Source organism: Ahaetulla prasina, chromosome 1, assembly GCF_028640845.1.
Source record: "Ahaetulla prasina isolate Xishuangbanna chromosome 1, ASM2864084v1, whole genome shotgun sequence".
Classification (NCBI taxonomy): domain Eukaryota; kingdom Metazoa; phylum Chordata; class Lepidosauria; order Squamata; family Colubridae; genus Ahaetulla; species Ahaetulla prasina.
In genome coordinates, this window is record NC_080539.1 from 12,346,817 (window position 1) to 12,370,515 (window position 23,699).

At 39.1% G+C, this 23,699-nt stretch overlaps 1 protein-coding gene across 13 annotated transcripts in view; it reads right to left on the minus strand.

Moving 5' to 3' along the window:
• Window positions 1-339: 339 nt before the first annotated feature.
• Window positions 340-23,699, minus strand: part of MSI2 (musashi RNA binding protein 2) — a 689,043-nt gene continuing 665,683 nt past the window's right edge. For 4 of the 13 annotated variants that reach the window (XM_058164221.1, XM_058164216.1, XM_058164220.1 and 1 more), the window contains 3 exons: window positions 13,511-13,665; window positions 11,121-11,198; window positions 340-6,368 (listed from right to left, as the gene is read on the minus strand). In XM_058164221.1, coding sequence (XP_058020204.1) covers window positions 11,157-11,198; window positions 13,511-13,665 — 197 coding nt within the window. In that variant the 3' untranslated portion in view covers window positions 340-6,368; window positions 11,121-11,156. Of the gene's footprint in view, window positions 6,369-11,120; window positions 11,199-13,510; window positions 13,720-23,699 lie in introns of all 13 variants that reach the window. The other 9 variants (XM_058164219.1, XM_058164214.1, XM_058164217.1 and 6 more) reach the window with 3 other exon arrangements.

The following is a 23,699-nucleotide window of genomic DNA, read 5'->3' on the forward strand; positions in this document are numbered from 1 at the left end:
AACCAGAATGACTAAATATGATTCCAGGGCCAGGAGAGATCTCTCTGTTGATGATTAGTGGAAAATTTTCCAATTGAAACATAGCCTTCTCTGCCACCTGCTGATAAAAAAAATCCATCTTTTTAGGGAACAAAAATTAATATCGTAGCGAGCTTTGGAAGTCTTTTTTTCAAGATTAAAACGATGCTTTCTAAAATATCCTTTCTTCTGCAACAAGGCAATTAAGAAATGATGATGACATCTACCTGGAAAATATGGACAATTTCTGAAATCAATGCAGGCAAAGGGAACAGAGATAGTTGTCACATGATAGATGCAAATGATACAAACACACTGAACTTCAAAACAGGTTTTTTTTTATTTATTTTTTTTCTGAGACAAACACATTGATTTTCTGGACCACAGTAGAGGATGGAAACCTTTCACAAACTTATTTATTTGAAAATACAAATATAAAATTATACTTTCCACATCTGTGATGTGAGAGACCCCCATCCATGTAGTATTTTTACAACAGGGCTTCAGAAAGCCATACACAGAGACCTGAAAGATGCTTGATATATATAGATACACGTGTATATATATATCTATATATATATACACACGTGTGTGTGTGTTTGTGTGTGTGTGTATATATATATATTTATATATGTATATAAAAAATCACTACCAAAGTTCGCATCAGTTCATACTAAAATATAAAAGGAAGGGACTAGGCCTGGCCACTGTGTCACTGCTGATTAAATACCTTTAGAGGATCCTTCTCCAGCAAGGTCTGTCCAAATATGTTGGGATTGTGAGAGCTGACGCCCCAGCGTAGTTGGAGGGCACCTGGCTGGGGAAGGCTGAAAATTTAGAATTATCTGAAAATGCTGAAACTTTACATTGGGTTACTGATGGAATTCCAAGACATGTACAACATACATAATGAGATTATCTGCTATCACTAGAATTCAAAATGATACATCCCACGGTGTGGTGGCTTATATACAGAACACAGGTTATATAGTATGGGTGACTTCAGTTTGCTTTATTCGTTTTGAAACAAAATTCTGTAAAGACAATACATTCTGATTGTTTGGTTATTGGCGAACAAACAGCTTTGTTTCGGAACTTTTATTTTTTTATTTTTTATTTTTTGGTAGAATTCTTATTACAGTATTAAAGTATTGCTTAGCTGGCAGAATCTCATGTAGTGCTTGCACACGGTGAGAAATGGATTGGAATTAGATTCTGCACCTTTTATGAAACTCTACAGTGTATTGATGCAGATTTTTTTTTCTTGAATCTGCCAGTGTGTCTAAGGCCCCCGTCACTCAAAATATAGTTAGACCAGCTTCAGTCTGCTTTTTCAACCATTTTACTTGGCAGAAAAAAAACACAACCCCAAACCAAAAACAGGTAGGAAATCTTTCAAGCAAATACACTAAGGAGTAAAAAATAAGTAGTTAGTGTTTTTTTGTAAACAATTTTATATGCAATATATATATATTATATAACCATGGCTGACATTTGAGGAAAAATGTAGTAAAACTATATTGCTTTAGTCTTTTTTGTGTGTCTTGCATTGAATTAGATGGAAAATGAAACAGGATGTTTTTGGTGACTGGAGTCCCTAGCCCACATTCATACTTCAGACTGAAAGAGCTGTGCAGGGTTAATGGCCGGGTGGAAAAGTAAATTAAAAGTCTGTACACCTTTCAGGTCATTATTATTTACCAACAATTACCCAATGATTCAACTAGCCTAGCAGGATGTGTCACATTCATCAGCTTGCGTATATACTGCTGTACAAGAGAAAGAAAAATTACAGCAAGAGAGCCATGCTACCTTAAAGTCCAAGCTACTAATTCAAATCAAAAGAAACATTATGCAAATAGGAAATTAAAAAAAAGGGACAGGTTGCTCTTTGTTTTAATCAAGTCAACTTCCAAGTGAAAATTGGATGAGAAGTTGTTTTTTCCCCTTTGGCGGGAAGAGAAACCAGACGAACTAAAAACTCCAACAGCCTAGGGGTGAAATTCTGGCCCTTTTGTTCAAGTAAGTAGCAAAAAAACAAACAAAACAGAACAAAGTGTATTTCACTACTCTACATGACTTCTAATTTTTTCAAATCCTTCTGACACCTCTTACTGGGTTTCTGATATCCCAATTGCTTTATCAATATATAACTTGGTTTGAGGCACAAAATAGCATTTTTCAATGCTCTCCATGGAAATGTGTAAAGCAGAGGTATCCAACCTTGGCAACTTTAATTCCTGTGGACTTCAACTCCCAGAATTCTCCAATTATGCTGGCTGGGAAATTCTGAGTTGAAGTCTGCAGGTCTTAAAGTTGCCAAGGTTGGACACCCCTGGTGTAAAGTATCTACAGTTCAGCGGTGAAATCCAGCCGGAGCTATCCAGCTCGTGCAAACCGGTAGTGGGAGGCTCCGCCTACCACGTGCAAGCTCACACTCCCGAACTGTTAGCGCAGGTAAGTGCATTTCACCGCCACTACTGTTGTATACTAATGGTGGGTTTTGCACCATTGAACTGCACTTTGATTTTTGTTAACTCCAAAAGAAGAGTATCGAGATGGAGTCGACAACCATGTGATCAAAGCCCCAACCATTTGCGAGGTACGTACAAATGGAGCAGGGCTACGATCACATGGTTGTGGTGGATGCCATCTTGAATTTTGCAGACCCCCCCCTCACCCTCCCAACAAGGCAATGTTTTTCAAATGAGATTCGGAACAGTACAATGCTGGGATGGCAAGGTATGTCCGTTCTCTTGACTAAAATAAAGTTGCGGCTGAACCGTCTGAGTTTAAAATTAATTTCCCCAAATGGAAACAAATTCTCAAATCTGTTAGTATGGACGTCTAGATGAGTTTGAGGGAAGAAAATGAACCTTACTCTAGGCAGTCACCTAAAAAATATACCAGGTTCCACACAAGTTGTGCTCTGGGCATCCAGAAGGTATAGAACTATCTAAAACATATTCACAGAGATTATCAACTTTTCTTCGGAGTATTCTTTCTTTTAAAAAAATACTTTTTTTTCTCTTTGCAAAATCATTTCATTATACCATGCCTCCCTTTTTTTTATTTTAAAAAATAAACTAAAAAAATCCAGTTTTGCATATCTAGCATTAGCGTTTAAGGTAGTATGGCACACCCTTTTTTTTAATAAAAGTTGAAGGGTGGGGGAATCTGCAAAATGCCGCAGTAGTTTTGCCAATGTTTTCTTTCTTTCTTTCTTTCTTTCTTTCTTTCTTTCTTTCTTTCTTTCTTTCTTTCTTTCTTTCTTTCTTTCTTTCTTTCTTTCCTTTCTTTTTTCTTTCTATATTGTGAAGCCTTTGGTTAGTTTGAAACCACATGAGATCAGCAGAAAGTAAACGAGCGAAAAAAAGAAATTAAATAAAAACAAAAACCTGCCCCAAAATTATTAGCATTTCTTTTTGCCTTAAATAAGAGAAAGTTCTATCCTTACTGGTCCTAAATCTGAATAACTACATCTATGTATTTAACCTTAATTACAATACAACTACAATATGTACTGGAAGAGGAAGAGAAGAGAAAGGGGTATGTGTGGAAGGGTGTCACTACACTAGAATCAGGACAGCACTCTTACAAGATAGTCATTTTTATACATTATTAACATACAACAATGATCAACAAAGAATCTTCTATGAGGTGCCAGAGACCGAAGAAGGAGGAGGAGAAACACATGATAGTCTACAGTACAGGCACACTGTTCCCAGAAACTCCACCAAGGAAGCTCTGTGAAAATCCAAATGAGCTCCATCGTTTAAAAGGAAATCCACCTTCAGGAACTCCTGATAGGGCTGCACATGGATGGCGTCTATCTTGATTAAAATGTAATCATAATAATAATAAAAAAAAAATCCCTGACTTTTTTCTTCTTTTTTTTTTCTCTCGCTCTTTTTTAATTTTTTAATTTTTTTTGTAAAAACACACTCGAGTCTCAGGGAATTAGTTTGTGATTAATTCCTTCTATTTATTTCATTTCATTTTTTATTTTTTATTTTTTTAGTGTACTACTTGATCAAGTCTCAATAACTTTAAAAAGCGTCCAGCATTCTGGCTTTTAAACCTGTTTTTTTTTGTTTTTCCAAAGAAGAAAATAAAAACTTAAAACATACAACAGCCGTCCCCCTCCAGCAAAACACCTCATTTTTGCTCTCTACTTTAAAAATTGGGGGGGGGGGGTTAAGATTCTTCCCCTCCTCCTTACAGTTCGCCTTGTGGTGCCTCCGTGAGTAATTGAAGATGCTTTGCTGTAACTTGTCTATTGAACATCTATGTTAGCCTACTGGTTAGTAAAATTTTACAAAAATAGGAGTGCAGCAGCTTTTTTTTTCTCTTAACAAATGTCTCATTCAGTGTCTTATTCTGGCTGTACCTAGAGTACCAAATTTATAAACGTAACAATTTAAAAAAATATTAATAAAACTTGTCAATATTAATGCTTAAAAAAAGAATATATCCACACTATAGTTATGCTTGTAATATCACCTACTGTGTTGTACTTGGAGTTGCTGTTGCCAGCCTATTTGACCCATATTTAAAAAATTAAATTAAAAAATATCCTTCATAAGTCTCCTCCCCAGCAGAGGACCATATATATCACAGCCAAACATTAAACATGTGCAAATCGGAAATTGTCAGTTTTCCCCTACCAGTCACAGTGCAATGATGTTTTTTTATACATTTTCTTTTTTTCAAATCTGTTTTCATCTACAATAAATTAAGCTTCTCTTGCCTCTAGGGTGACAAACTTGTAGCACTGAGGTATTCATAACGATTTGTTTAAAATAAACCTTTGCTTTTTTTTTTCTTTTTCTAATTCGTGAATTAGAAAAGGATGGGGAAAAAAAAAGGATGGGTAAAAAAAGGTGAGAAGATGCATGCTTTTAACTGCCCCTCCCCACAGCTGGGAGCTTCCAAGACTTCAAGACTGCCTTGGTGCAAAGGCTGCAGGCCACGGAGGGGAGAGGCTGACGGAGATGGATGGACAGTCAGGTGATCTAAATGGTTAAAAAAAGTGTGCTTGAAACTTTAAATACCTTTTAAATATTAAAAATGTAGCTTTTTCAATCTTGGGAAAAGCAGGGTGGTTTTTTTTTGTTTTTTTAACTTAAAAAATGTAACTAGACTGTTACTTTCAAAGCTGTGCACAGAGGTCTAGTTAATATGCTGGTATGACGCTAGTACAGTTATAAGGTCTAACATCTACAGAGCAAGCTAAAACAGTGTTGATCTAACTGCTACGGGCCAGCTCTGGCAGTCGATCTCAAAAGTTTAAAAACGTTGGGGCACAATCCAGCAGAAATGTTCCCTGCGTGCGCTGGCGAGATAAATGGGAATTGAGTGAGGACCTCAATGCCCTCATGCATTTTCCATTCATATAAAAAGTCTTGCAGAAGAGAAGATTCCTGTTGGGATGTGTGCCCCAAATTTTAATCTTTTTCTTCTGTTCAGTACAGAAACTGCCTTAATCTGACTCCATCACAAAAATATTACAATTTCTCTGCTTTAATAGTTTATATGCAAGTTAATGGAATTGTATTTACAGTATTACTATTTTTTTAGATTTCACAATTTCAAAAAACCTTATCGCCTCTTTTTTTTTTTTAACAACAAAAAAAATGCACTTATAGAAAAAGGACACAAAAAATTTTGTGGTCCTTACTTTATTGCCGAAAATAGATATAATTAGGTTAACTAATAAAAAGAACTGCTAGAGATCCTGCTACTGCGCCAGCCTCCTACTTCCCATCCAGCATAAAAGAGAGTATTTCCACTTACTTTTCTCGCTTGCTCTAATTCTAAATTCAGCGTGTGCTAAATTCCACCTGAAAAAAGCCTTCTCAATTTCAGAATTGGTACCAATAAACTGAAAATCATGTTACCATTTCAGCAACAAAATTACATAAAAAGAAAGAAATAGAGAAAGGGATTAAAAAGCAAAGCAAAGAAACCTTTAAGATATAGTGTATGGTTAGGGTTTTCCTAAATACGCAAAGTAGCAGATCTACTTTGATTATAAGCCTATGTCAAAATACTACAAAAAAGTGATTAAAATAGATCTCAAAGGGGAAAAAAACATCAAGAAAAATAATAACATGAACAAAAATGGATTATATATATATACACATTTGTTTTAAAAAGCTGTTGTTCTATATAGTACAGCAGGTTCATGAGATGATACCGATTTTGGACAACCCATATCCATTGAGTGTCACCTCCAGTTTGTGTGGGTTACTGATGATGGTGCAATGGTCAAAGTCTGAAGATGTGTCACCTAAACATGGAACCATTCAGAAACTTCGCCCTGTCTTGCCTGGACATCCAGATATACTCTACAGTGAATGAAAGATAAAAGAAAAAAGAGAAATTGCAATGGTTACATTCCGACCTTTAGAAAAATGCATCTTCTAAGTCCCAGCAGGGACACAAGACAATGTGTTCAACCTTGATAGTCCATTTTCTGGCTTCACCCAAGTTCTTCTCCACATTTATTTCATGTGTTTGATTTGTATCTAACGGGTTCCAGCAATACCATAAACTAATTGAATTATCTGTACAAAAAGCTACCTACAGCCTGTACCAACTGTTCCTACTAGATCACTATGGGAGAAACTCCATGTGATTACATACGTCTGGGAGGAAGGAGAGTCAAAGCCAAGAGAGGCTACTCATGGGTAGCCCCAGTGCTGTGGTACTGCATCCCTGAGACCAGACTGGCAATCTCCTGACTGGCTTTTAGAAGGCTATTAAAATCTAAACTGTCAAGGTGGGCTTACCTATTGCGCCATCTTTTATTTCTGTGCTCTCCACTTTTGTCGTTATTGTTATAGTACATTCTGCTCATTAACGTTACGATTTAATTTATTTCTGTTCCTTTCATTATACACCACGGATGTTCTAATTTTTGCATATCATGTAAAATTGTGGAGAATCAAAAAGATGCAGGAGATGAATTCAATAAGCAAAACTTAAACGTTGTGAGGAGGCTTGGAGGACTAGCAGTTGAGTTGGCTGGGGGTGCCAAAGGAGGAAGGAAAATGCCGAAGGGTGGCAAGGGGCAACAGGGGTAGGTGTGGGCTGCAGAGTGCAGAGTAGTTTCCATCAAAAAAGAGGGAGGGGGCATTTGGGAGTGGATTCAGACCTACAACCATCTGATTAGCTTAAGGACCACCGTAAGAAACAGTTTAAAAAAATCAGGTCTGGTCACAAGTTGTCTGAACTTAAAATGTCAACAACTTGCAACAGAGATTCCAGGCCCAATTGAGGTAGTGTGTGCCTGTGTGTGCATTTAAAATGAAACATGGGAAACAGTCCCAAGCCGTGTCAAATTGGAATCGGAGATTTTAATTTATACATGGAAACTTGTATTTCAATATTAGCCTGATCAGACTGTGCAGAAGTATTGTAATCTCCCTAAACTGGTGCTGTTCTACTCAGACAAATCGAATTCAAGGTATCCAGAAGTATACCAAGTTGTGGAAGGATTGTGTCCATGTGTGTGTTTTCTATGTATGTATATATCAGGGGTGAAATCTAAAAATTTTCCCTACCGGTTCTGTGGGCGTGGCTTAATTGGTGGGCATAGCTTGGTGGTCAGATGACTGGATGGGCGTGGCCAATAACAATAAATAATAAAAATAATAAATAAGGTATACAAAACAGTAAGAGGTACCAAAAACCAACTTTCACACTTTACACACATACAATACAACACAACTGACTCACACACAATGTAAAAGCAGCTGCACTTCACCCAAAATGGCCTCTGCAACAAGCAGGAACCTCACACTTTCACACTTTACACACACACAGCACAACTGACTCTCTCTCTCACACACACACACACACAATGCCACATACAGCTTTGTGAGATTTTGTGTATTTGTGTAGTTAGAGTGAAACACTACAGAAACACACCAAATCTCAGAAAGCTGCACAAATATTTTATTTTATTATTTTTATTTATTTTTTTAGATCAGGGGTCTCCAATCTTAGTAACTTAGTTTGTGGACTTCAACTCCCAGAGTTCCTCATTCAGCAAAACAGGAAGTGAAAGCAAACTGTAATCAGTAGCTGAAGAAAAGCATGCCTTTGCCAGCCCAAAAGGAGCAACAATTATAGATAAGTGAATAGGGGGAATTGGCTGGGCATGGGTGGGGGCTCTTGTAAGTGGGGGTTGTTAAAAAGTGAGTTTAAAAGCCTGTGAGGATCAGGAAACTCCTCTGGGATTGCCAGAGGAGGCTTTAAAACCTCTCTTTTTTTCTTTTCTCTTTTCCCCCTTTGGCTGAAGAGGGTTTTTTAAAAAAAACTTTTAAAGGGTTTTGATGATCTCTGCTCAGCCCCGCGATCATCACAGTTTTTTTTTTTTTTACTTTTAAAGGCATGTTTCGGCTGAAGAAAAACTGCTTTTAAAAGTTTAAAAAAAACACTTCTGCTGATGGTGCAGGTACAGGGGGCGGGGCCAGGGATTTTTGCTATCGGTCCTCCGAACTAGCAGCCACCATCGCTACCGGATCGGGCGAGCCGGTCCGAACTGGGAGCATTTCACCCCTGGTATATATTATGTGCGTGAGTCTATGTGTGTATGAACTGTGATGGCAAATAACTTGGACAGAAAGATTGATGAAATTAATAGTTCCCTCAACAGAATATTATTTAAAGATCTAAGCTAGAGATGGTGGATCGATCCTGGACATCAGTGCAGATAGTGGCAGCAATGGTTAGTTTGAAGCTAGGATTTTCACAGGAAATTCTGGCTTTACAAATAAAGGTTGCTTTTTTGAAACCATGTCGAAAGAGCACAATGACATATGATGGTTTGCTGAACCAGACTCAGATAAAAATAATTAAGAAATTATCTGCTTGGTAAGTCCACCATTTCATTTTTCAGGCTTGTAGTATTGGGAGCCAAAACAAATGGAGCAATGTGAAATTAGAAGTGATGTGCAACTAATCCATGATGGATTATACAGTTTATAAACTGCAGCATGAAGAATCTTTTAAAAGGTTTGGGTTACATTGCATGATGATAACAACAACAACAACAACAACAACAACTCAATTATAGAAGAACTAGTTCTTCTGTAAACGTCACCAATACTCAGTTTCAATGGTTTGAACAAATACCTTCAATAATAATGCGAATAACTATGAAATCCAGTCTGTTCCCCAGAGAAGCCTTAATCCTCCCAGTCCTTTTATTCATTCATTTCAAATGTACCACAGTGAGCTACAAATGTGAAATTCTCATGCTGAGGAGATGGATTGTTCCAGTTAAAAACATATTAGAAAAGGCCAGCCTTGCCTTGTCTACCACCTTCTGCTCATCTTTTGAATAGGTACAGCGAGTCCTTTCCTGAGGCAACAAACATCCTCAAAACAAGGGCAACAGAGAAGGATGAACGGTCACGGAAGCCATGGTTTATCTTGCCCGCGAACGTCTTGGCGTCCTCAGTCCAAGGAGGATCTTTTTCCTTTGTGAAAAGTAACTTCAAGGACACTTTCTCGGCTTGCCAGTCTTTATTATGGGCTTTATGAGGCGAGTGCCTACAGCATGCTAATTGGTTAAACAATGTTCTCACCTTATGACTCTATTTAACATTTCTCTATGCTAGCAACAAGAAGTTATTGGGACTTGTTTTTGAGCAGGGGTCTCCAACCTTAGTAACTTTAAGGTTTGTGGACTTCAAGAGTTGAAGTCCACAAACCTTAAAGTTACTAAGGTTGGAGACCCCTGGTTTTGAGGATCATTGGCAGATGTCATTTTTGGCAGAAAATGCGAGACCAAATCCGTTTCTATCAGCATTAGTCAGGAACTACACACCTTGAACCATACAAAAGTGTGTGCATACATGCATATGGAGAGATGGACAGAAGCCCTTTCTACCCTGAGGTAATTTTTTGTTTTCCTGCCTGCTTCCCTACATGTCAGTCCTGGAACTCATGCAGGGCAACTGGACCCCTACCAAAGCCAAAGTTAAATGACTAGGCAAGTTTTATACATTCAGGCTTCATTACGGTGTATCGGCCACACAGCACCACATGAATCGTATCTCGTGAATGTCACAAGTTCTTCGTTTCAATGGTTTGAAGAGAAGTACCTTCCCCAAGAGAAGGCACAACTATGAAATCCTCGGCAACTTTAAGACTTGTGGACTTCAACTCCCAGAATTCCTCAGCCAGCAAAGCTCTGGGAGTCGAAGTCCACAAGTCTTAAAGTTGCCGAGGTTGGAGACCCCTGCTCTAGGCTGCCCCCAAATGTCTCTCAGCTGCCCGAAGAACAGGGAACTGCTCTTACTTTCCGAAGCACCATACCTTTTAGAAGCTTTTAAAGATCTTAAATTTGATCATGACCAGCTCCTTCCACCCTTTCCCACATTCAGTGAATTGGCTTCATCTTCACACATGAAAAATGTGTTTGTTTCAGCAATCACACTTTTAATTTCATGCTTGGATTTGGAAATTAGAATTCATGCAATAGATCGAGTACACGGTTAAAATTAGCAAACAATTTCTCCCATTTTCCTTACGTTATCCTTGTTATGGCTCCGTTTTAAACTAAATGTTTATCATTGGAAGTATAAAAAAATACTGTGTTAAAAGCCATAAATAAAAGAGGAGGAAACAGGCGGGGGATCCAGAATATACATTACTGTAATAAGCGATTTTTTTTTAATCTGTTGAAATTTGTTAATTCCTAATTTTCATTTTTGTTCTTTAAGAACAAATCACAAGTATTGTGCTTACAGTCTTTAGCATAAAAATGAATTAGTTTTTTTAAAAGCATAACAATTTTAAAAGGAGTTTCTTTCAAATTCACATGGATTTTCTCTCAAACATTCAAGTAACCCCCAGTATTTAGAGTTGTTTTAAATAATCATAGCAATTGCATAAACATTGTAACTGCTGTAAGCACTATTTTTTCCAGAATTGGTTCAGGATACCTTTCAAGTTTCCAGCCCAAAAGGTTGATTTTAAAATGTTTTAAGAAGAAAATAAAATAAAGGAAGAAGGTTTCAGAATTTAACCCCCCAACAAGAGGTAAGGGATATAGTAGAAAATATAAATGCTATATATTGATATACCTCCAAGTGAGATGGCAACCAACCCTGTGTAACGTTTCAGTGGTATCCATTTGTAAAAGCCGTTGCAATCAAAGGCCCCTAAAATTGTACAATTGCAATTGTTACTAATATCATACAAGGGAAGAGATGATTTTATTTACCGTTTTGCATGAATTATCAAAAATTATCAAGTCTTGGTGTTGCTAGCATGAATATTGTTGCCATCTGTTCTTGCTCATATATTTGCAAGCTCAGATTTAAGGGTGCTGAAAAGTAAATTTGAGTATCCTTAAAGTGCTGTTAGTAAATGGATGGCACAAATGTGTTAAAAAGGCAGACTTTTTTTTTGAAAAAAAATATGAAATTAAAGAGACAGCTCTGTAGACGCAAAATAATTTAAAAGACTACGCTGATGCAGACAAAACATAATGCTGACTGTGGCGTGATTCTTTAGAAGACAGACCACAGCTAAGGTCAGCAGCACACACCCTTTTCCAGAACAATCCAATCTTTTTCTATAGGTGCAAAATGCAAATGAGGGGTGTTGTAAGCGGTGGTAGATGGCAGTTTAAATTGATGTAGGTCTTATCAGAATCATCTGTATTTCATTGCATTCCGTTGGTCCAATGAGATTTACCAGCAACCCAGGTGACATTACAAAGGGGAAATAAATGAAACAAGGATTCAGTAGACTTGGGTTATTTTTTAGCAAGTAAAATAATTTGAGGAACTTGTCTGCATTTTTGAGACCAAATAACCCAACTATATCCATGCCTGTGCATGTCTGTAAAATATTTCAAAGTTGCTTTAAAATCATTTGATTAACTAGTTACGAAGATACGCAGGACATTCATGCTACCACACACAATTTGAAAACAGCAGAATTAGAGGAAATGAACATTGCATGCAAAATTTGCACTCCCACAATTAGTATTTTCCCCCCAAATTAGTAATTGCACCATGTTAATGTTCAACATTGTTGTTATTCATTTGAGAAAAGGTATGTTGCACAACTTGCTAACATTTCGGTGAACAATTAGGCCCTTCAAGTTTAATTCACATTATATTTCCCCTACCTCCTATACTATCCTTTTGCTTGGGATTATTAGAACCATTCTCAAGGGAGATATATAGTTTAATTTGGTCATGTGTTTAATTGGCTATTAAAGTGCCGGGCATGGCAACTTCCCAATGCTTCAGTTCTAACCTGGGTAAGAAGAAAATGGGCATTCAATTTACACAATGCAATTATAGGCCATCCCTTCTTTCCCATGTTGAACAGATGTCTATGCATACATCTGTTACACTAAGCTGTCAATGAATTTATATACAGAAATGCGTCTTGAGGTACAGCCTTTCCTAAGTTACATTGTGATATGGGCTTTGCCAACGAGATACTTTGGGTTACTTACAATTAGCTCAGTGTACAATCTTTATTTGTTGTTTTGGTTCACTTATGAAAAGCTGCCCTTTAATTTTTTGTCAGGATTCCAACATAAACTGCTTGTAAAGACATTAAAATATCGGTAGTCCTTGACCTACAAGACTTCATTCAGTGACCATTCAAAGTTACAACAGCACTGAAAAAAGTGACTTATGACCATTTTTGACACTTACATCCGTTACAGCATTCCCATGGTCACGTGATCAAAATTCAGACACTTGGCCACTGACTCATATTTATGACGGTCACAGCGACCTGGGATCACGTGATCCCCTTTTATGACCTTCTGACAAGCAAAGTCGATGGGGAAGCCAGATTCACTTAACAACTTAAGGACTGCAGTGATTCACTTAACAAAGGTTGTAAAATGGGGCAAAACTCACTTAACAAATGTCTCACTTAATAACAGAAAATTTGGGTTCAATTGTGGTCGTAAGTCGAAGACTATCTGAAAGATGAATCATCTGGTCAAGTTTACGGTACAGAATTTTTGCAGATGTTCTTAACGAAAAAGACACATCCCAGGGGAAAGAAAAATTTAGTGTGCTCCGCAGCTTGATATATATTTTGTTTTTTTCCCTTTCTTCCATTGGTATAAATACAGTATGTTAAATGGGCATCTCTCAATTGCTATGTAACTGAAATACGGGAATCCAATACATATCCAATTTTTGGCCAAAAAATAAATAATTCTGAATGTGGGGTCTGGTTGAATGAGTGGTTTCTAGCAAGTCCAGAGAAATAGTATGCGGTCTCTATCAAAATGGGAGTCCTCTGTTATATGGAATCTATAGATCATGTGTGTGTGTGAATAAATAGATTCAAGGTAGTGTCCAATTCATAGGACAGGGCCCCAGACTGTGTTGCTTTGAAAGGTTCCATAGAAGAGCATTGCAGTGCCAACAGATTTTATTCATTCTAGAGCTTCTGCAAGAAAAGAAACAGGAAGACAAAGAGAGTTACTTACAGCAATTCCATGCCCAAAGCCAGAGCCAGGCTGGGGGCTGGCAGCACTTATGTAGTTACCCACACCGGAGTCTTGACTGGCTGTACCGTAGAGGTCTGCAACTGGACCCGGGCTGTTTGCCCCTGGAAATCCTCCGGGCCGGGCTGGATTGGAGCCTGCCGGGGAAGCGGGTGCGCCAAAATTCGGTTGAGCACTGTAGCTATTCAAGACTGGTGTGCAGAGAATAAAGCTGGGTATGAGGCCAGAAGCTGAGCATGCAGAGTTATTACAAAGCCAAACACTAATAAAAACAGCCTAGGTCCAACTTCTAACACTTAACCAAGGCCATGCGATAAGAGAGCGAGTACTCAATAAAAGTCAGCCCATACTACTAAGAAGCTTAGAGCTCCAAATATAGAGAAATATGTATAGAGAAAGAGAGAGAGAGAGAGAGGAAAAAAAAATCATTCAACACACTACTGCAACCAGAGACTGTATAGGTGGTCAGTTTCACCAAATTATCACAAAAATATGTATTTTCTGACATCTGATTTGATGCTCATGCAGTAGTAAAATGGGTTTTCTAGATCTGGGCACGTTGAGACAGCATTCACATCCCATGCAAACTACAAAGGAACTAGTTTTAGACTACACATTGTGTTAATATTGATATTAATGTTGACAGCAGAGAAAGCAAATCACACTTAGAAAAACTTTTTCGGGTGGGTGGGGGAGGAGTGGAATCCACTGAAAACTTTCAAACAATACATCCCTCCCGCCCGCCCGCTTCTTTTACTACGGAAGAGACGTGAAGGTTTGGAGGTTTGAAATGTTTTTTCTTTAAATAAAAAAACAAACAAACAAATGATAATGTAATGGAACACTTGGGAGTGTTTGATATACGGAAGAGGAGTAGTTTTGTTTCCCTTCCCCCTTCTAGTGTGGAGAAACGAATGCCTTTCTCCCTCCCCCAACTATTAATTAGGCAGAATACGAGGAGGAATGAGTAGCCAGAAGCTGAATAAGTCTGCATCCTGAAACGTAATTATTTCCAAAAAAAAGAAAACATATAAATTGTAATAAGGCAATCCCTACAGCTGGAACATCTTAGGCAGTTCACTTTCATGATTATTTTTTTGTGAAGGGAATTAGATTAGGAAGATCGTCATGGAAAGCAGTGAACTGTTAGGAGTTTACCTCAGACACCGAGAGAGAGAGGCAGAAAGAGAGAATTGCTGGAAGCCCAAACCCTGCTACCTGTCTATGCTAAGAAAAGCAGAGCTGTTTTCTTCAGCTGATTGTTCATGACCTTTCAAAATGCATGATTTAATTATTAAATGAACTTTTCTGTCACTAGCCTGTAATCCCTAGAGATGACGGTACTTGGATATATAAAATAACAACAACTAGGAGGAAGGATACCTCTCTGGTCATGGCCCTGCCTCACAATGATACAACTGGGTCGATGGTGATATACAGAAGTGTGACCCTCCCCAAAAAAAGTCCAATTAGTGCCTGCGATGATGGGATGGAAACTCTGCCTGGCTTTATGGGCATTGCACTAAACACAAAAACACGGCAGAGCTTTGATGGCCCTGTCATGCCTTGACTTTCAATCTTGACTTTTCAACTACATGGCATTCCTGGCACTACATGAAGGGAGCCACAGCAAGGAAATAAATCTCTCGAGAGCTGAATTTATCCCAGTCGGACCCGGCACCCAAAGGGTTTAACTAACTCTACGCCATTAGTTATATTATGGAAATGCCAAAGCCCACACATTTTGTTGAACTGATCCTTTGAAGGAAAGAATCGAAGAGCGACAGAAAAGGCTAGGCTCATCATTTCCAAATTCATTTCAAAAGCTGGTTAGTGGAGAACACATTTCCTAAACCCTGGTTGGCCAGACAGACAGGCATCAGTTGGAATGACTTGGCCACCTCAGTCAACGAGAAGGGAGAGTGTGCGACCGGATGGTCCCACAATCACAAAGAAAGAACCTAACTGTGTTAGACCTGTTGCAATTAAGCACTTTTTAACATACGTTTTGGGCAAACAAACACACATCTGAGTACTTTGATTTTCTTTCCATTCATGAAAGGTGCAAGTTTCCCAAACAAGTTAAACATGGCATGTAAGTCTGATTTTTCTCACTTTCCTCCCTCCCCATGCTGGCTCGGACAAGTTATTACTGTACGCCTGAGGTAAAAGGCCTCTGGTTATTTCATATGAGTTCTCTGTCTACTCTTTGCAAAAGTCACTACTTTATTCAGACTCGAGGAACTATTTGTTTACCTAAGGAAACTCTACAAATATACACATCTGCTGGGAAAGTTTTCAATCTCTTAACAGCCACCTCCATGGTTAGAAAAAAAAAAAATCCACATGACTGGTTGGAGATAAACCACATCTTGTTCAGTTTATAGCAATTTCCTGAGCAATGTGCCATCTATGGTTAAATAACCAGTGTTTGCTTGGTAGAGGCAAATGGGAAGGGTTACCTGTTTCGAGAGAGAGGGAGAAACATACAGGTAATCCCCGACTTATGACTGGTCACTTAGTGACCATTCAATGTTACAACGTACCCTCCCCAAAGCTAATTATGACCAATTTTTGAAGTTATGATGGCTGCACGTGATCACATAGAACAGGGGTCTCCAACCTCGGCAACTTTAAGCCTGGAGGACTTCAACTCCCAGAATCCCCCAGCCAGCTTTGCTGTACAATTTCATGTGTTAGCTTTGCTGGCTGGGGGATTCTGGGAGTTGAAGTCCACCAGGCTTAAAGTTGCCAAGGTTGGAGACCTCTGGCTTAAAAGAACCTGTGGTTTCATGGATCTGAAGGTCTTTCATGAGTACTTACTAAAGAACACAAGGAACATTTCAGAGACTGATCTGCTCTTTCTCCAGCTTTGCTTAAGCTTGCTGGGACACAAAGGTCTTCTTTGGAGACCTGGGACTCTGAGTTGCAAGCTCTTCTTTTAGATTGGGTGCTGTACAATTTCATGTGTTAGCTTTGCTGGCTGGGGATTCGGGGAGTGGAAGTCCACAAATCTTAAAGTGGCCAAGTTTGAAGACCTCTGGCTTAAAAGAACCTGTCATTTCATGGATCTGAAGGTCTTTCATGAGTACTTACTAAAGAACACAAGGAACATTTCAGAGACTGATCTGCTCTTTCTCCAGCTTTGCTTAAGCTTGCTGGGACACAAAGGTCTTCTTTGGAGACCTGGGACTCTGAGTTGCAAGCTCTTCTTTTTAGATTGGGCGCTGTACAATTTCATGTGTTAGCAAAGGTGCAAGTAAGAAATTGTGCTTTTCCTGAAGGCAGGAATAAGGATAATAGCCAGGACAGACTGAGAAAGACTGAACTGCTTTAGGTGGGGATGGAAGGAAATAACAAGCTGAGGCATATTGGAACTTAGCGGGACTGTCTCCCCATCAATTTAAGGCCCTAGTTTTATGGACGTTGTTGATAGCTAAGGTATTTTAACGTTATAAAAATACTTTGACACTATGGCTGATCATAGGACCCTATTTTTTAAAAAAGGTCTGGCCTCATTTTACAACTTCAAGAACTGGGGTCAATTCCAGTCATAAGTCGAGGACTAACTGTAATTTACAGAGAGCTGAGGAAGTCCGTGTGGAAAAGATGAGTGGGATCAAACCAGGGATAAAAATATGGAAGAACGTAACACTCCATTGGGCTAGGCTGTATTGGAAAAACAAAGCAGCTCTAAACGATATTGAAGATTAAACGTCAAGCTAACTTTTTCCGTTTTCACTCATGAAGAAAAACATCCAGCTGAGATAGTCGGAGGCCTTTTATTAAGTTGCTGGAGCAGACTTTTGTTTTCCAGTTCAGTAAAGTAGATATCGGCCTTGCTGACAGCTCACCAGAATACTTTCCTTTGCCAGGCGAATGAACACGCTGGCCTTGGAAAGCAATGGCATGCACAGGCACACATGGGCTCCACATGGAAGCAGCTTTAAACCGCACCATATGGAAACCGTGCTTGGTTTGAGCGGAGGAGAAAACTCCTCATAACGCCAGGATGGCAGCTCAGCACGCAAACAGCTTAACACTAAAAGTCTGAGTCAAAAAGTTTTAGGTAGAAAGGGTAGCTGGGTGGGGAGTGGGATTTTTTTCTTCTTCTATTGCTTAAAACAGGGGTCCCCAAACTTGGCATCTTTAAGACTTTATTTATTTTATTTTATTTTATTTATTTATTTTATTTATTTATTTTGTCACAACAGTATATATAAGCATAAGCATGAAAGTAACTATATAATATATAAGCATATATATATAAGCATTGGTATGTAATAACTATATTGATTGGATATAATGAAAGAAAACAATAGGACAGGAATGGTAGGCACATTTGTGCTCTTATGCACATCCCTTACGGACCTCTTAGGAATGGGGCGAGGTCAATAGTAGACAGTTTTTGGTTAAAGCTTTGGGGATTTTGAGAAGAGACCACAGAGTCAGGTAGTGTGTTCCAAGCATTAACAACTCTGTTACAGAAGTCATATTTTCTGCAATCAAGATTGAAGCGGTTAACATTAAGTTTAAATCTATTGTTTGCTCTTGTATTGTTGTGATTGAAGCTGAAGTAGTCTTTAACAGGAAGGACATTGCAATAGATGATTCTATGAGTTAAACACAGGTCCTGTCGAAGGCGGCGGAGTTCTAAGTTTTCTAAACCCAAGATTTCAAGTCTGGTGGCATAAGGTATTTTGTTGTATTCAGAGGAGTGGAGAACTCTTCTTGTAAAATATTTCTGGACACGTTCAATTGTATTGATGTCTGAAATGTGGTATGGGTTCCAGACAGGCGAGCTGTATTCAAGAATTGGTCTAGCAAATGTTTTATAAGCTCTGGTAAGTAGTGTAGTGTTTCTGGAGAAGCTACGTAAGATTCTATTTATTTAATTACGTATTCTTCTACGTAAGAAGCTATGCTGGCTGGAGAATTCTGGAACTTGAAGTCCACAAGTCTTAAAGTGGCCAAGTTTGAAGACCTCTGGCTTAAAAGAACCTGTGGTTTCATGGATCTGAAGGTCTTTCATGAGTACTTACTAAAGAACACAAGGAACATTTCAGAGACTGATCTGCTCTTTCTCCAGCTTTGCTTAAGCTTGCTGGGACACAAAGGTCTTCTTTGGAGACCTGGGACTCTGAGTTGCAAGCTCTTCTTTTTAGATTGGGTGCTGTACAATTTCATGTGTTAGCAAAGGTGCAAGTAAGAAATTGTGCTCTTCTTGAAGGCAGGAATAAGGATAATAGCCAGGACAGACTGAGAAAGACTGAACTGCTTTAGGTGGGGATGGAAGGAAATAACAAGCTGAGACATATTGGAACTTAGCGGGACTGTCTCCCCATCAATTTAAGGCCCTGGTTTTATGGACATTGTTGATAGCTAAGGTATTTTAACGTTATAAAAATACTTTGACACTATGGCTGATCATAGGACCCTATTTTTTTTTTAAAAAAACCCAAATTTTCCAATTTTAATATTTGATGGAAAGAGATGCCAAGTGGTCAGGGATCTTCCCCATTCCAGAATTAGACCTAAATTCAATGAACATGCTCAGCTAAGAAAGTTTGCACCAAGGAAAATGCAGCCATGAATCTCTTCTTCCAAATGACTTCTGGTATCTACATCTCCATAGCTGGGGCACCCATTTGTGGAGTCACAGAAATCTAAGTAGACTCATTTACTTCAGTAGAGTTGCTCATTTAGACGCCAAGAATAATAAATTGCTAAGTTGACAATTTGAAGGAAAGTAAGAGTGAACACCTAGGATTCTTTCTTTCTTTCTTTCTTTCTTTCTTTCTTTCTTTCTTTCTTTCTTTCTTTCTTTCTTTCTTTCTTTCTTTCTTTCTTTCTTTCTTTCTTTCTTTCCTTCCTTCCTTCCTTCCTTCCTCTATCTATCTATCTATCTATCTATCTATCTATCTATCTATCTATCTATCTATCCATCCATCCATCCATCCATCCATCCATCCATCCATCCATCCATCCATCTATCTATCTATCTATCTATCTATCTATCTATCTACCTATCTATCATACCTCAGTCTCCCCCCTCATCCCTCAATCACCCCATCCCTAAATTATTGTAATTTCCTTACAGAACAACAATCCAGAGCTGACCATATTGATTCCATGATCTGTTCTATTGCACTGTCAATAGTTGGTCATTTGTCTAAGTTGTAAATGTTTACTTAAATCGGGCTTGGAGATGGATATTTACTGTAACGAGATGGAAAATTATAGCTTGGAGATATGCCGATGAAGATTCTCAAGTCATTCAGGTAGAACTGCCTGGAAGTTGAGTCATGGCAACTGGACGTATCGTCTTGTTGGATGTGAGACATTTCGCTGCCTACCCAAGCACCTTCTTCAGTCTGAAGAAGTTGCTAGGCAGGGAGTTGTTGGAATCTGCCAACTCCTGAAGTTCTTAGGGGGTATTTAAGAAATGTCTCCAAGTACCATACACTTTGGAGAAGAAATCCTGAAGTGCGGGGATACCCCTAAGACTTGTAGGCACATTCCAACGATTCTCTGCCTACTCAGATACCCCACCCCCACAACAATTTGTTCAGGCTGAAGAAGCTGCTTGGATGGGCAACAAAACATCTCAAACAACAAGACCGTAAGTCCAGTTGCCACGATTCGACTTCCAGATGATAGTTTGGAGACAGAATTTTTTTTTCTTCTCCCAAAGGTGCTTTGGGAGGTGCTTTTTCAAAGAGGTGCTTTTCAAAGGTGCTTGAAAAAGCACCTTTGGGATAACCATTACCTGGATTGACTGAGAATACCCATAAACTTTCTTTCTTCTGCTCCCAAACACAACCCTTGTATAACGGACAAAGCAATCCTGAGAGGAGGCAAAATATGATGGGGTGCCCCTTTGTTTGGTCTTTTCCATAATTTCTCCACTGTTACCTATGGGTAAAAAGGAGGTGTGTCTGAAGCAGAGGAAATTTGGGGTGATTCTGAACTGAACTGAGGAGAACCCTGAAGGACAAAACTATGGAAAGTGTCTCGCCCAAGACTTTGAAAAAGGGATCTGACACCTTTAAGAAATAAATGAATGAAGAGAATCAGCCAGCTAAGCAGTCACAATTATAGGGTCCACATGAATCAGGGACAGGGACAGAATGTATTCATTTAGACTACTCTTTGCTGAACTGAGTTTTTAAATGTACTTGAAGTAAAAATGCATTTATGCAACTGCAGCCATGCGTTATGGATGCTCCAATATGTTTTGAAGCATCCCAATCAACTATGCCTGTTTTCAATGAGAGGATAAAAGAATGTGGCGTACTTCAGGGCTATTTCATAAAATAGCAGGGTTTAACTTCTGCCGATAATATGTATGCTAAGCATCACAAGGGTCAGGAAAATATTTTCCAGCTTACCACACACAAATCATTGCTTAGGTATAGTCTTTGTTGGTATGCTGATTGTTATCACAGTGCAAGGTGATTTGAAAGGGTCTAGAGATGGGGGGGAAAAAGTCCAGAGGAAGAGCAATTGTCGTGTCCCACTCCCCCTCCGACGACCGGGTCTAGGAAGTCTGTATCAAGCGTGGCCACCAAGCCTCTGCAGCTTTGCCAAACATCCTGTTCGGCCATGGGGCCAGGGCTGGGGGCTGGAGGCATGACAGGCCGTTCATCTTCATTATCAGACTCCGAATCTGATAGCAGGCCCGGGAGGAGACGGGAGGGGCCCGGCTGAGGAGAGGAGGGAGGACAAGGCACAACAGCTATGCTTTAAAATCTAAGGGGGGTTGGATCTGGTTGACCTGGATAGGCTACAGATTTGGAAAAACGTGACATATTACTGTTAGTCTTCAACTTACAACCATTCGTTTAATGACTGAAGTTACGACAGTGCTGGAAAAAAAAATGCCATTGACTGGTTCTTGCATCACAGTGTTCTTGCAGTCATGGCAACTTTCCCAGAGGGGCTTCCAACAAGCAAAGTTAATGGAGGAAGTTTGGATTCCTTTAATGACCTTGTCATTTGCTTAACGACCATGTGATTCACTTAATGATCATGGCAAAAAAAGGGTATAGTAAAGTCAGGAGCAACTTACTTAATGACTGCATTACATAGCAGTAGCACCAATCCCAGTTGCAGTCATAAGGACTACCTGCATGCCTTTGTTATGGAGTAAATGAAGAACTTACTTCAGCTGTTTTCAGGCTACTTTCTGCCGGCTGCCAGCAATTTGGCAGTTCGATTCCTGACTGGCTCAAGGTTGACTCAGCCTTCCATCCTTCTGAGGTGGGTAAAATGAAGACCCAGATTTTGGGGGGCAATATGCTGACTCTGTAAAACCGCTTAGAGAGGGCTATAAAGCACTGAAGCGGTATGTAAGTCTAAGTGGTATTGCTGTTGCTATCCTTTGATAAGGCTAATTCAGCTCCCCGTGTGTTACTGCATACCTTTATACCTAAGCTTTTTCCTATAAACATTCGCTTTGGAAAAATCATTAGAAAGCATTGAGAAAAATCTTCTTTTACTGCTATTAAGTATACCCGTATCACACACTGTTTGTGCATTCAAGGTACTAGAAAATTCGAACAAAACTATTTAGCATGGTAAATCAAGAGTATTTTCCCACTGCCCAAGGATCACTTCTTATACTAGCCATGGGTGCAGAATTGCTGTGTCACACTCAAATGCAAAAAAAGAAGGCAAAGATTTCGAGATGTTCCAGACATATCTTGATGTCTGTAAAATATCTAATGAAGTGCCATTGTGATTTACAGGCTAGTTACATGATAGCTGAATGGTAGACAATTAAATGGATATATAGCTGGCTCAAAAATCACACTCCAAGGGTGTTCATCTACAGTTCTTCATCAAAGGGGAGAGATGTGGGCTGGGTCCTGAGTCCTGCACCCTTCAATATTTTTTATTAATGACATGGACAAAAAAGTGAAGGGAATTTATAAAAAAATGATAAACAGCCTATATCCTAGAAGTTATAAATAAAATTTAAGATATTTATGATGGGTTAAGGAAATGGGAGAAGACTCCTGCGAGTCCCTTGGACTGCAAGGCAGAACAAACAAGTCAGTCCTAGAGGAGATCAATCCTGACTGCTCTTTAGAAGGCCAGATCCTGAAGATGAAACTCAAATACTTTGGCCACCTAATGAGAAGGAAGGACTCACTAGAGAAGAGCCTAATGCTGGGAAAGATTGAGGGCAAAAGAAGAATGGGACGGCAGAGAATGAGGTGGCTGGATGGAGTCCCTGAAGCAGTAGGCATGAGCTTAAATGGACTCCAGAGGATGGTAGAGGATAGGAAGGCCTGGAGGAATATTGTCCATAGGGTCGCGATGGGTCGGACACGACTTTGCAACTAACAACAACAACAAGGAAATGGGCTGACAAATAACAGAATGAAAATAGTCAAGTGCAAAATCCTTAACTTAGAAAACAGAAATTGAATACATAGGCATAGATTAAGAAATGCATGCGTTGGAAAATATGTTGGAATAGAGAAGATTGCAAACACAATATGATCTTGCAGTGCGTTGGGGCTTCAGAAAAAGTGTGTGAAAATTCAGGCTGCCTTAGCAGAAATATAGTTTTCAAATCATGGGAAGTAATAGTTTGGTGTTGGTCCGACTCACCCCAATTGTATCCAATACATTGGTATTAATTCAAAGAGGAGCAACAAGGATGACCAGACAATTAGAGAAAAAGTGGAAATGAAAAGATCTGAAAGGTTTATTAGGGAGAAAAGATGACTGATGGAGAATAGAACAGCATTGCTCGATGAGAGATGGGAGGCATACAATTTGAATGAATGAATGAATGAATGAATGAACAAACGAACGAATGAACGAATACTCAAGTCTTCTTCTTCCACTTCAAAGTGCAGGATTTGGAATTACATAAGACCAGGACCAAAGTCTTGAGAATGTCCCTTTATTTAATCAGGCTTGATCACACCATTTGATAAGAAAAACAAGGAATGGCAATATTTTGGGTGGTGCCTTCTAGATGACCACCCCACCCCAATACAGGCCTCTACAGGAAAGCAACTGCTGGCTGAATATTACAAAACCAAAACCAAAACCAAAACCAACCACCTTCCTTCCAGTTAGTGCAACTCAACAATTGACTCAATGACCACCCTGGACTCCTGGACAGTGAGCTTCTTCTCAACATCTGGGTTCA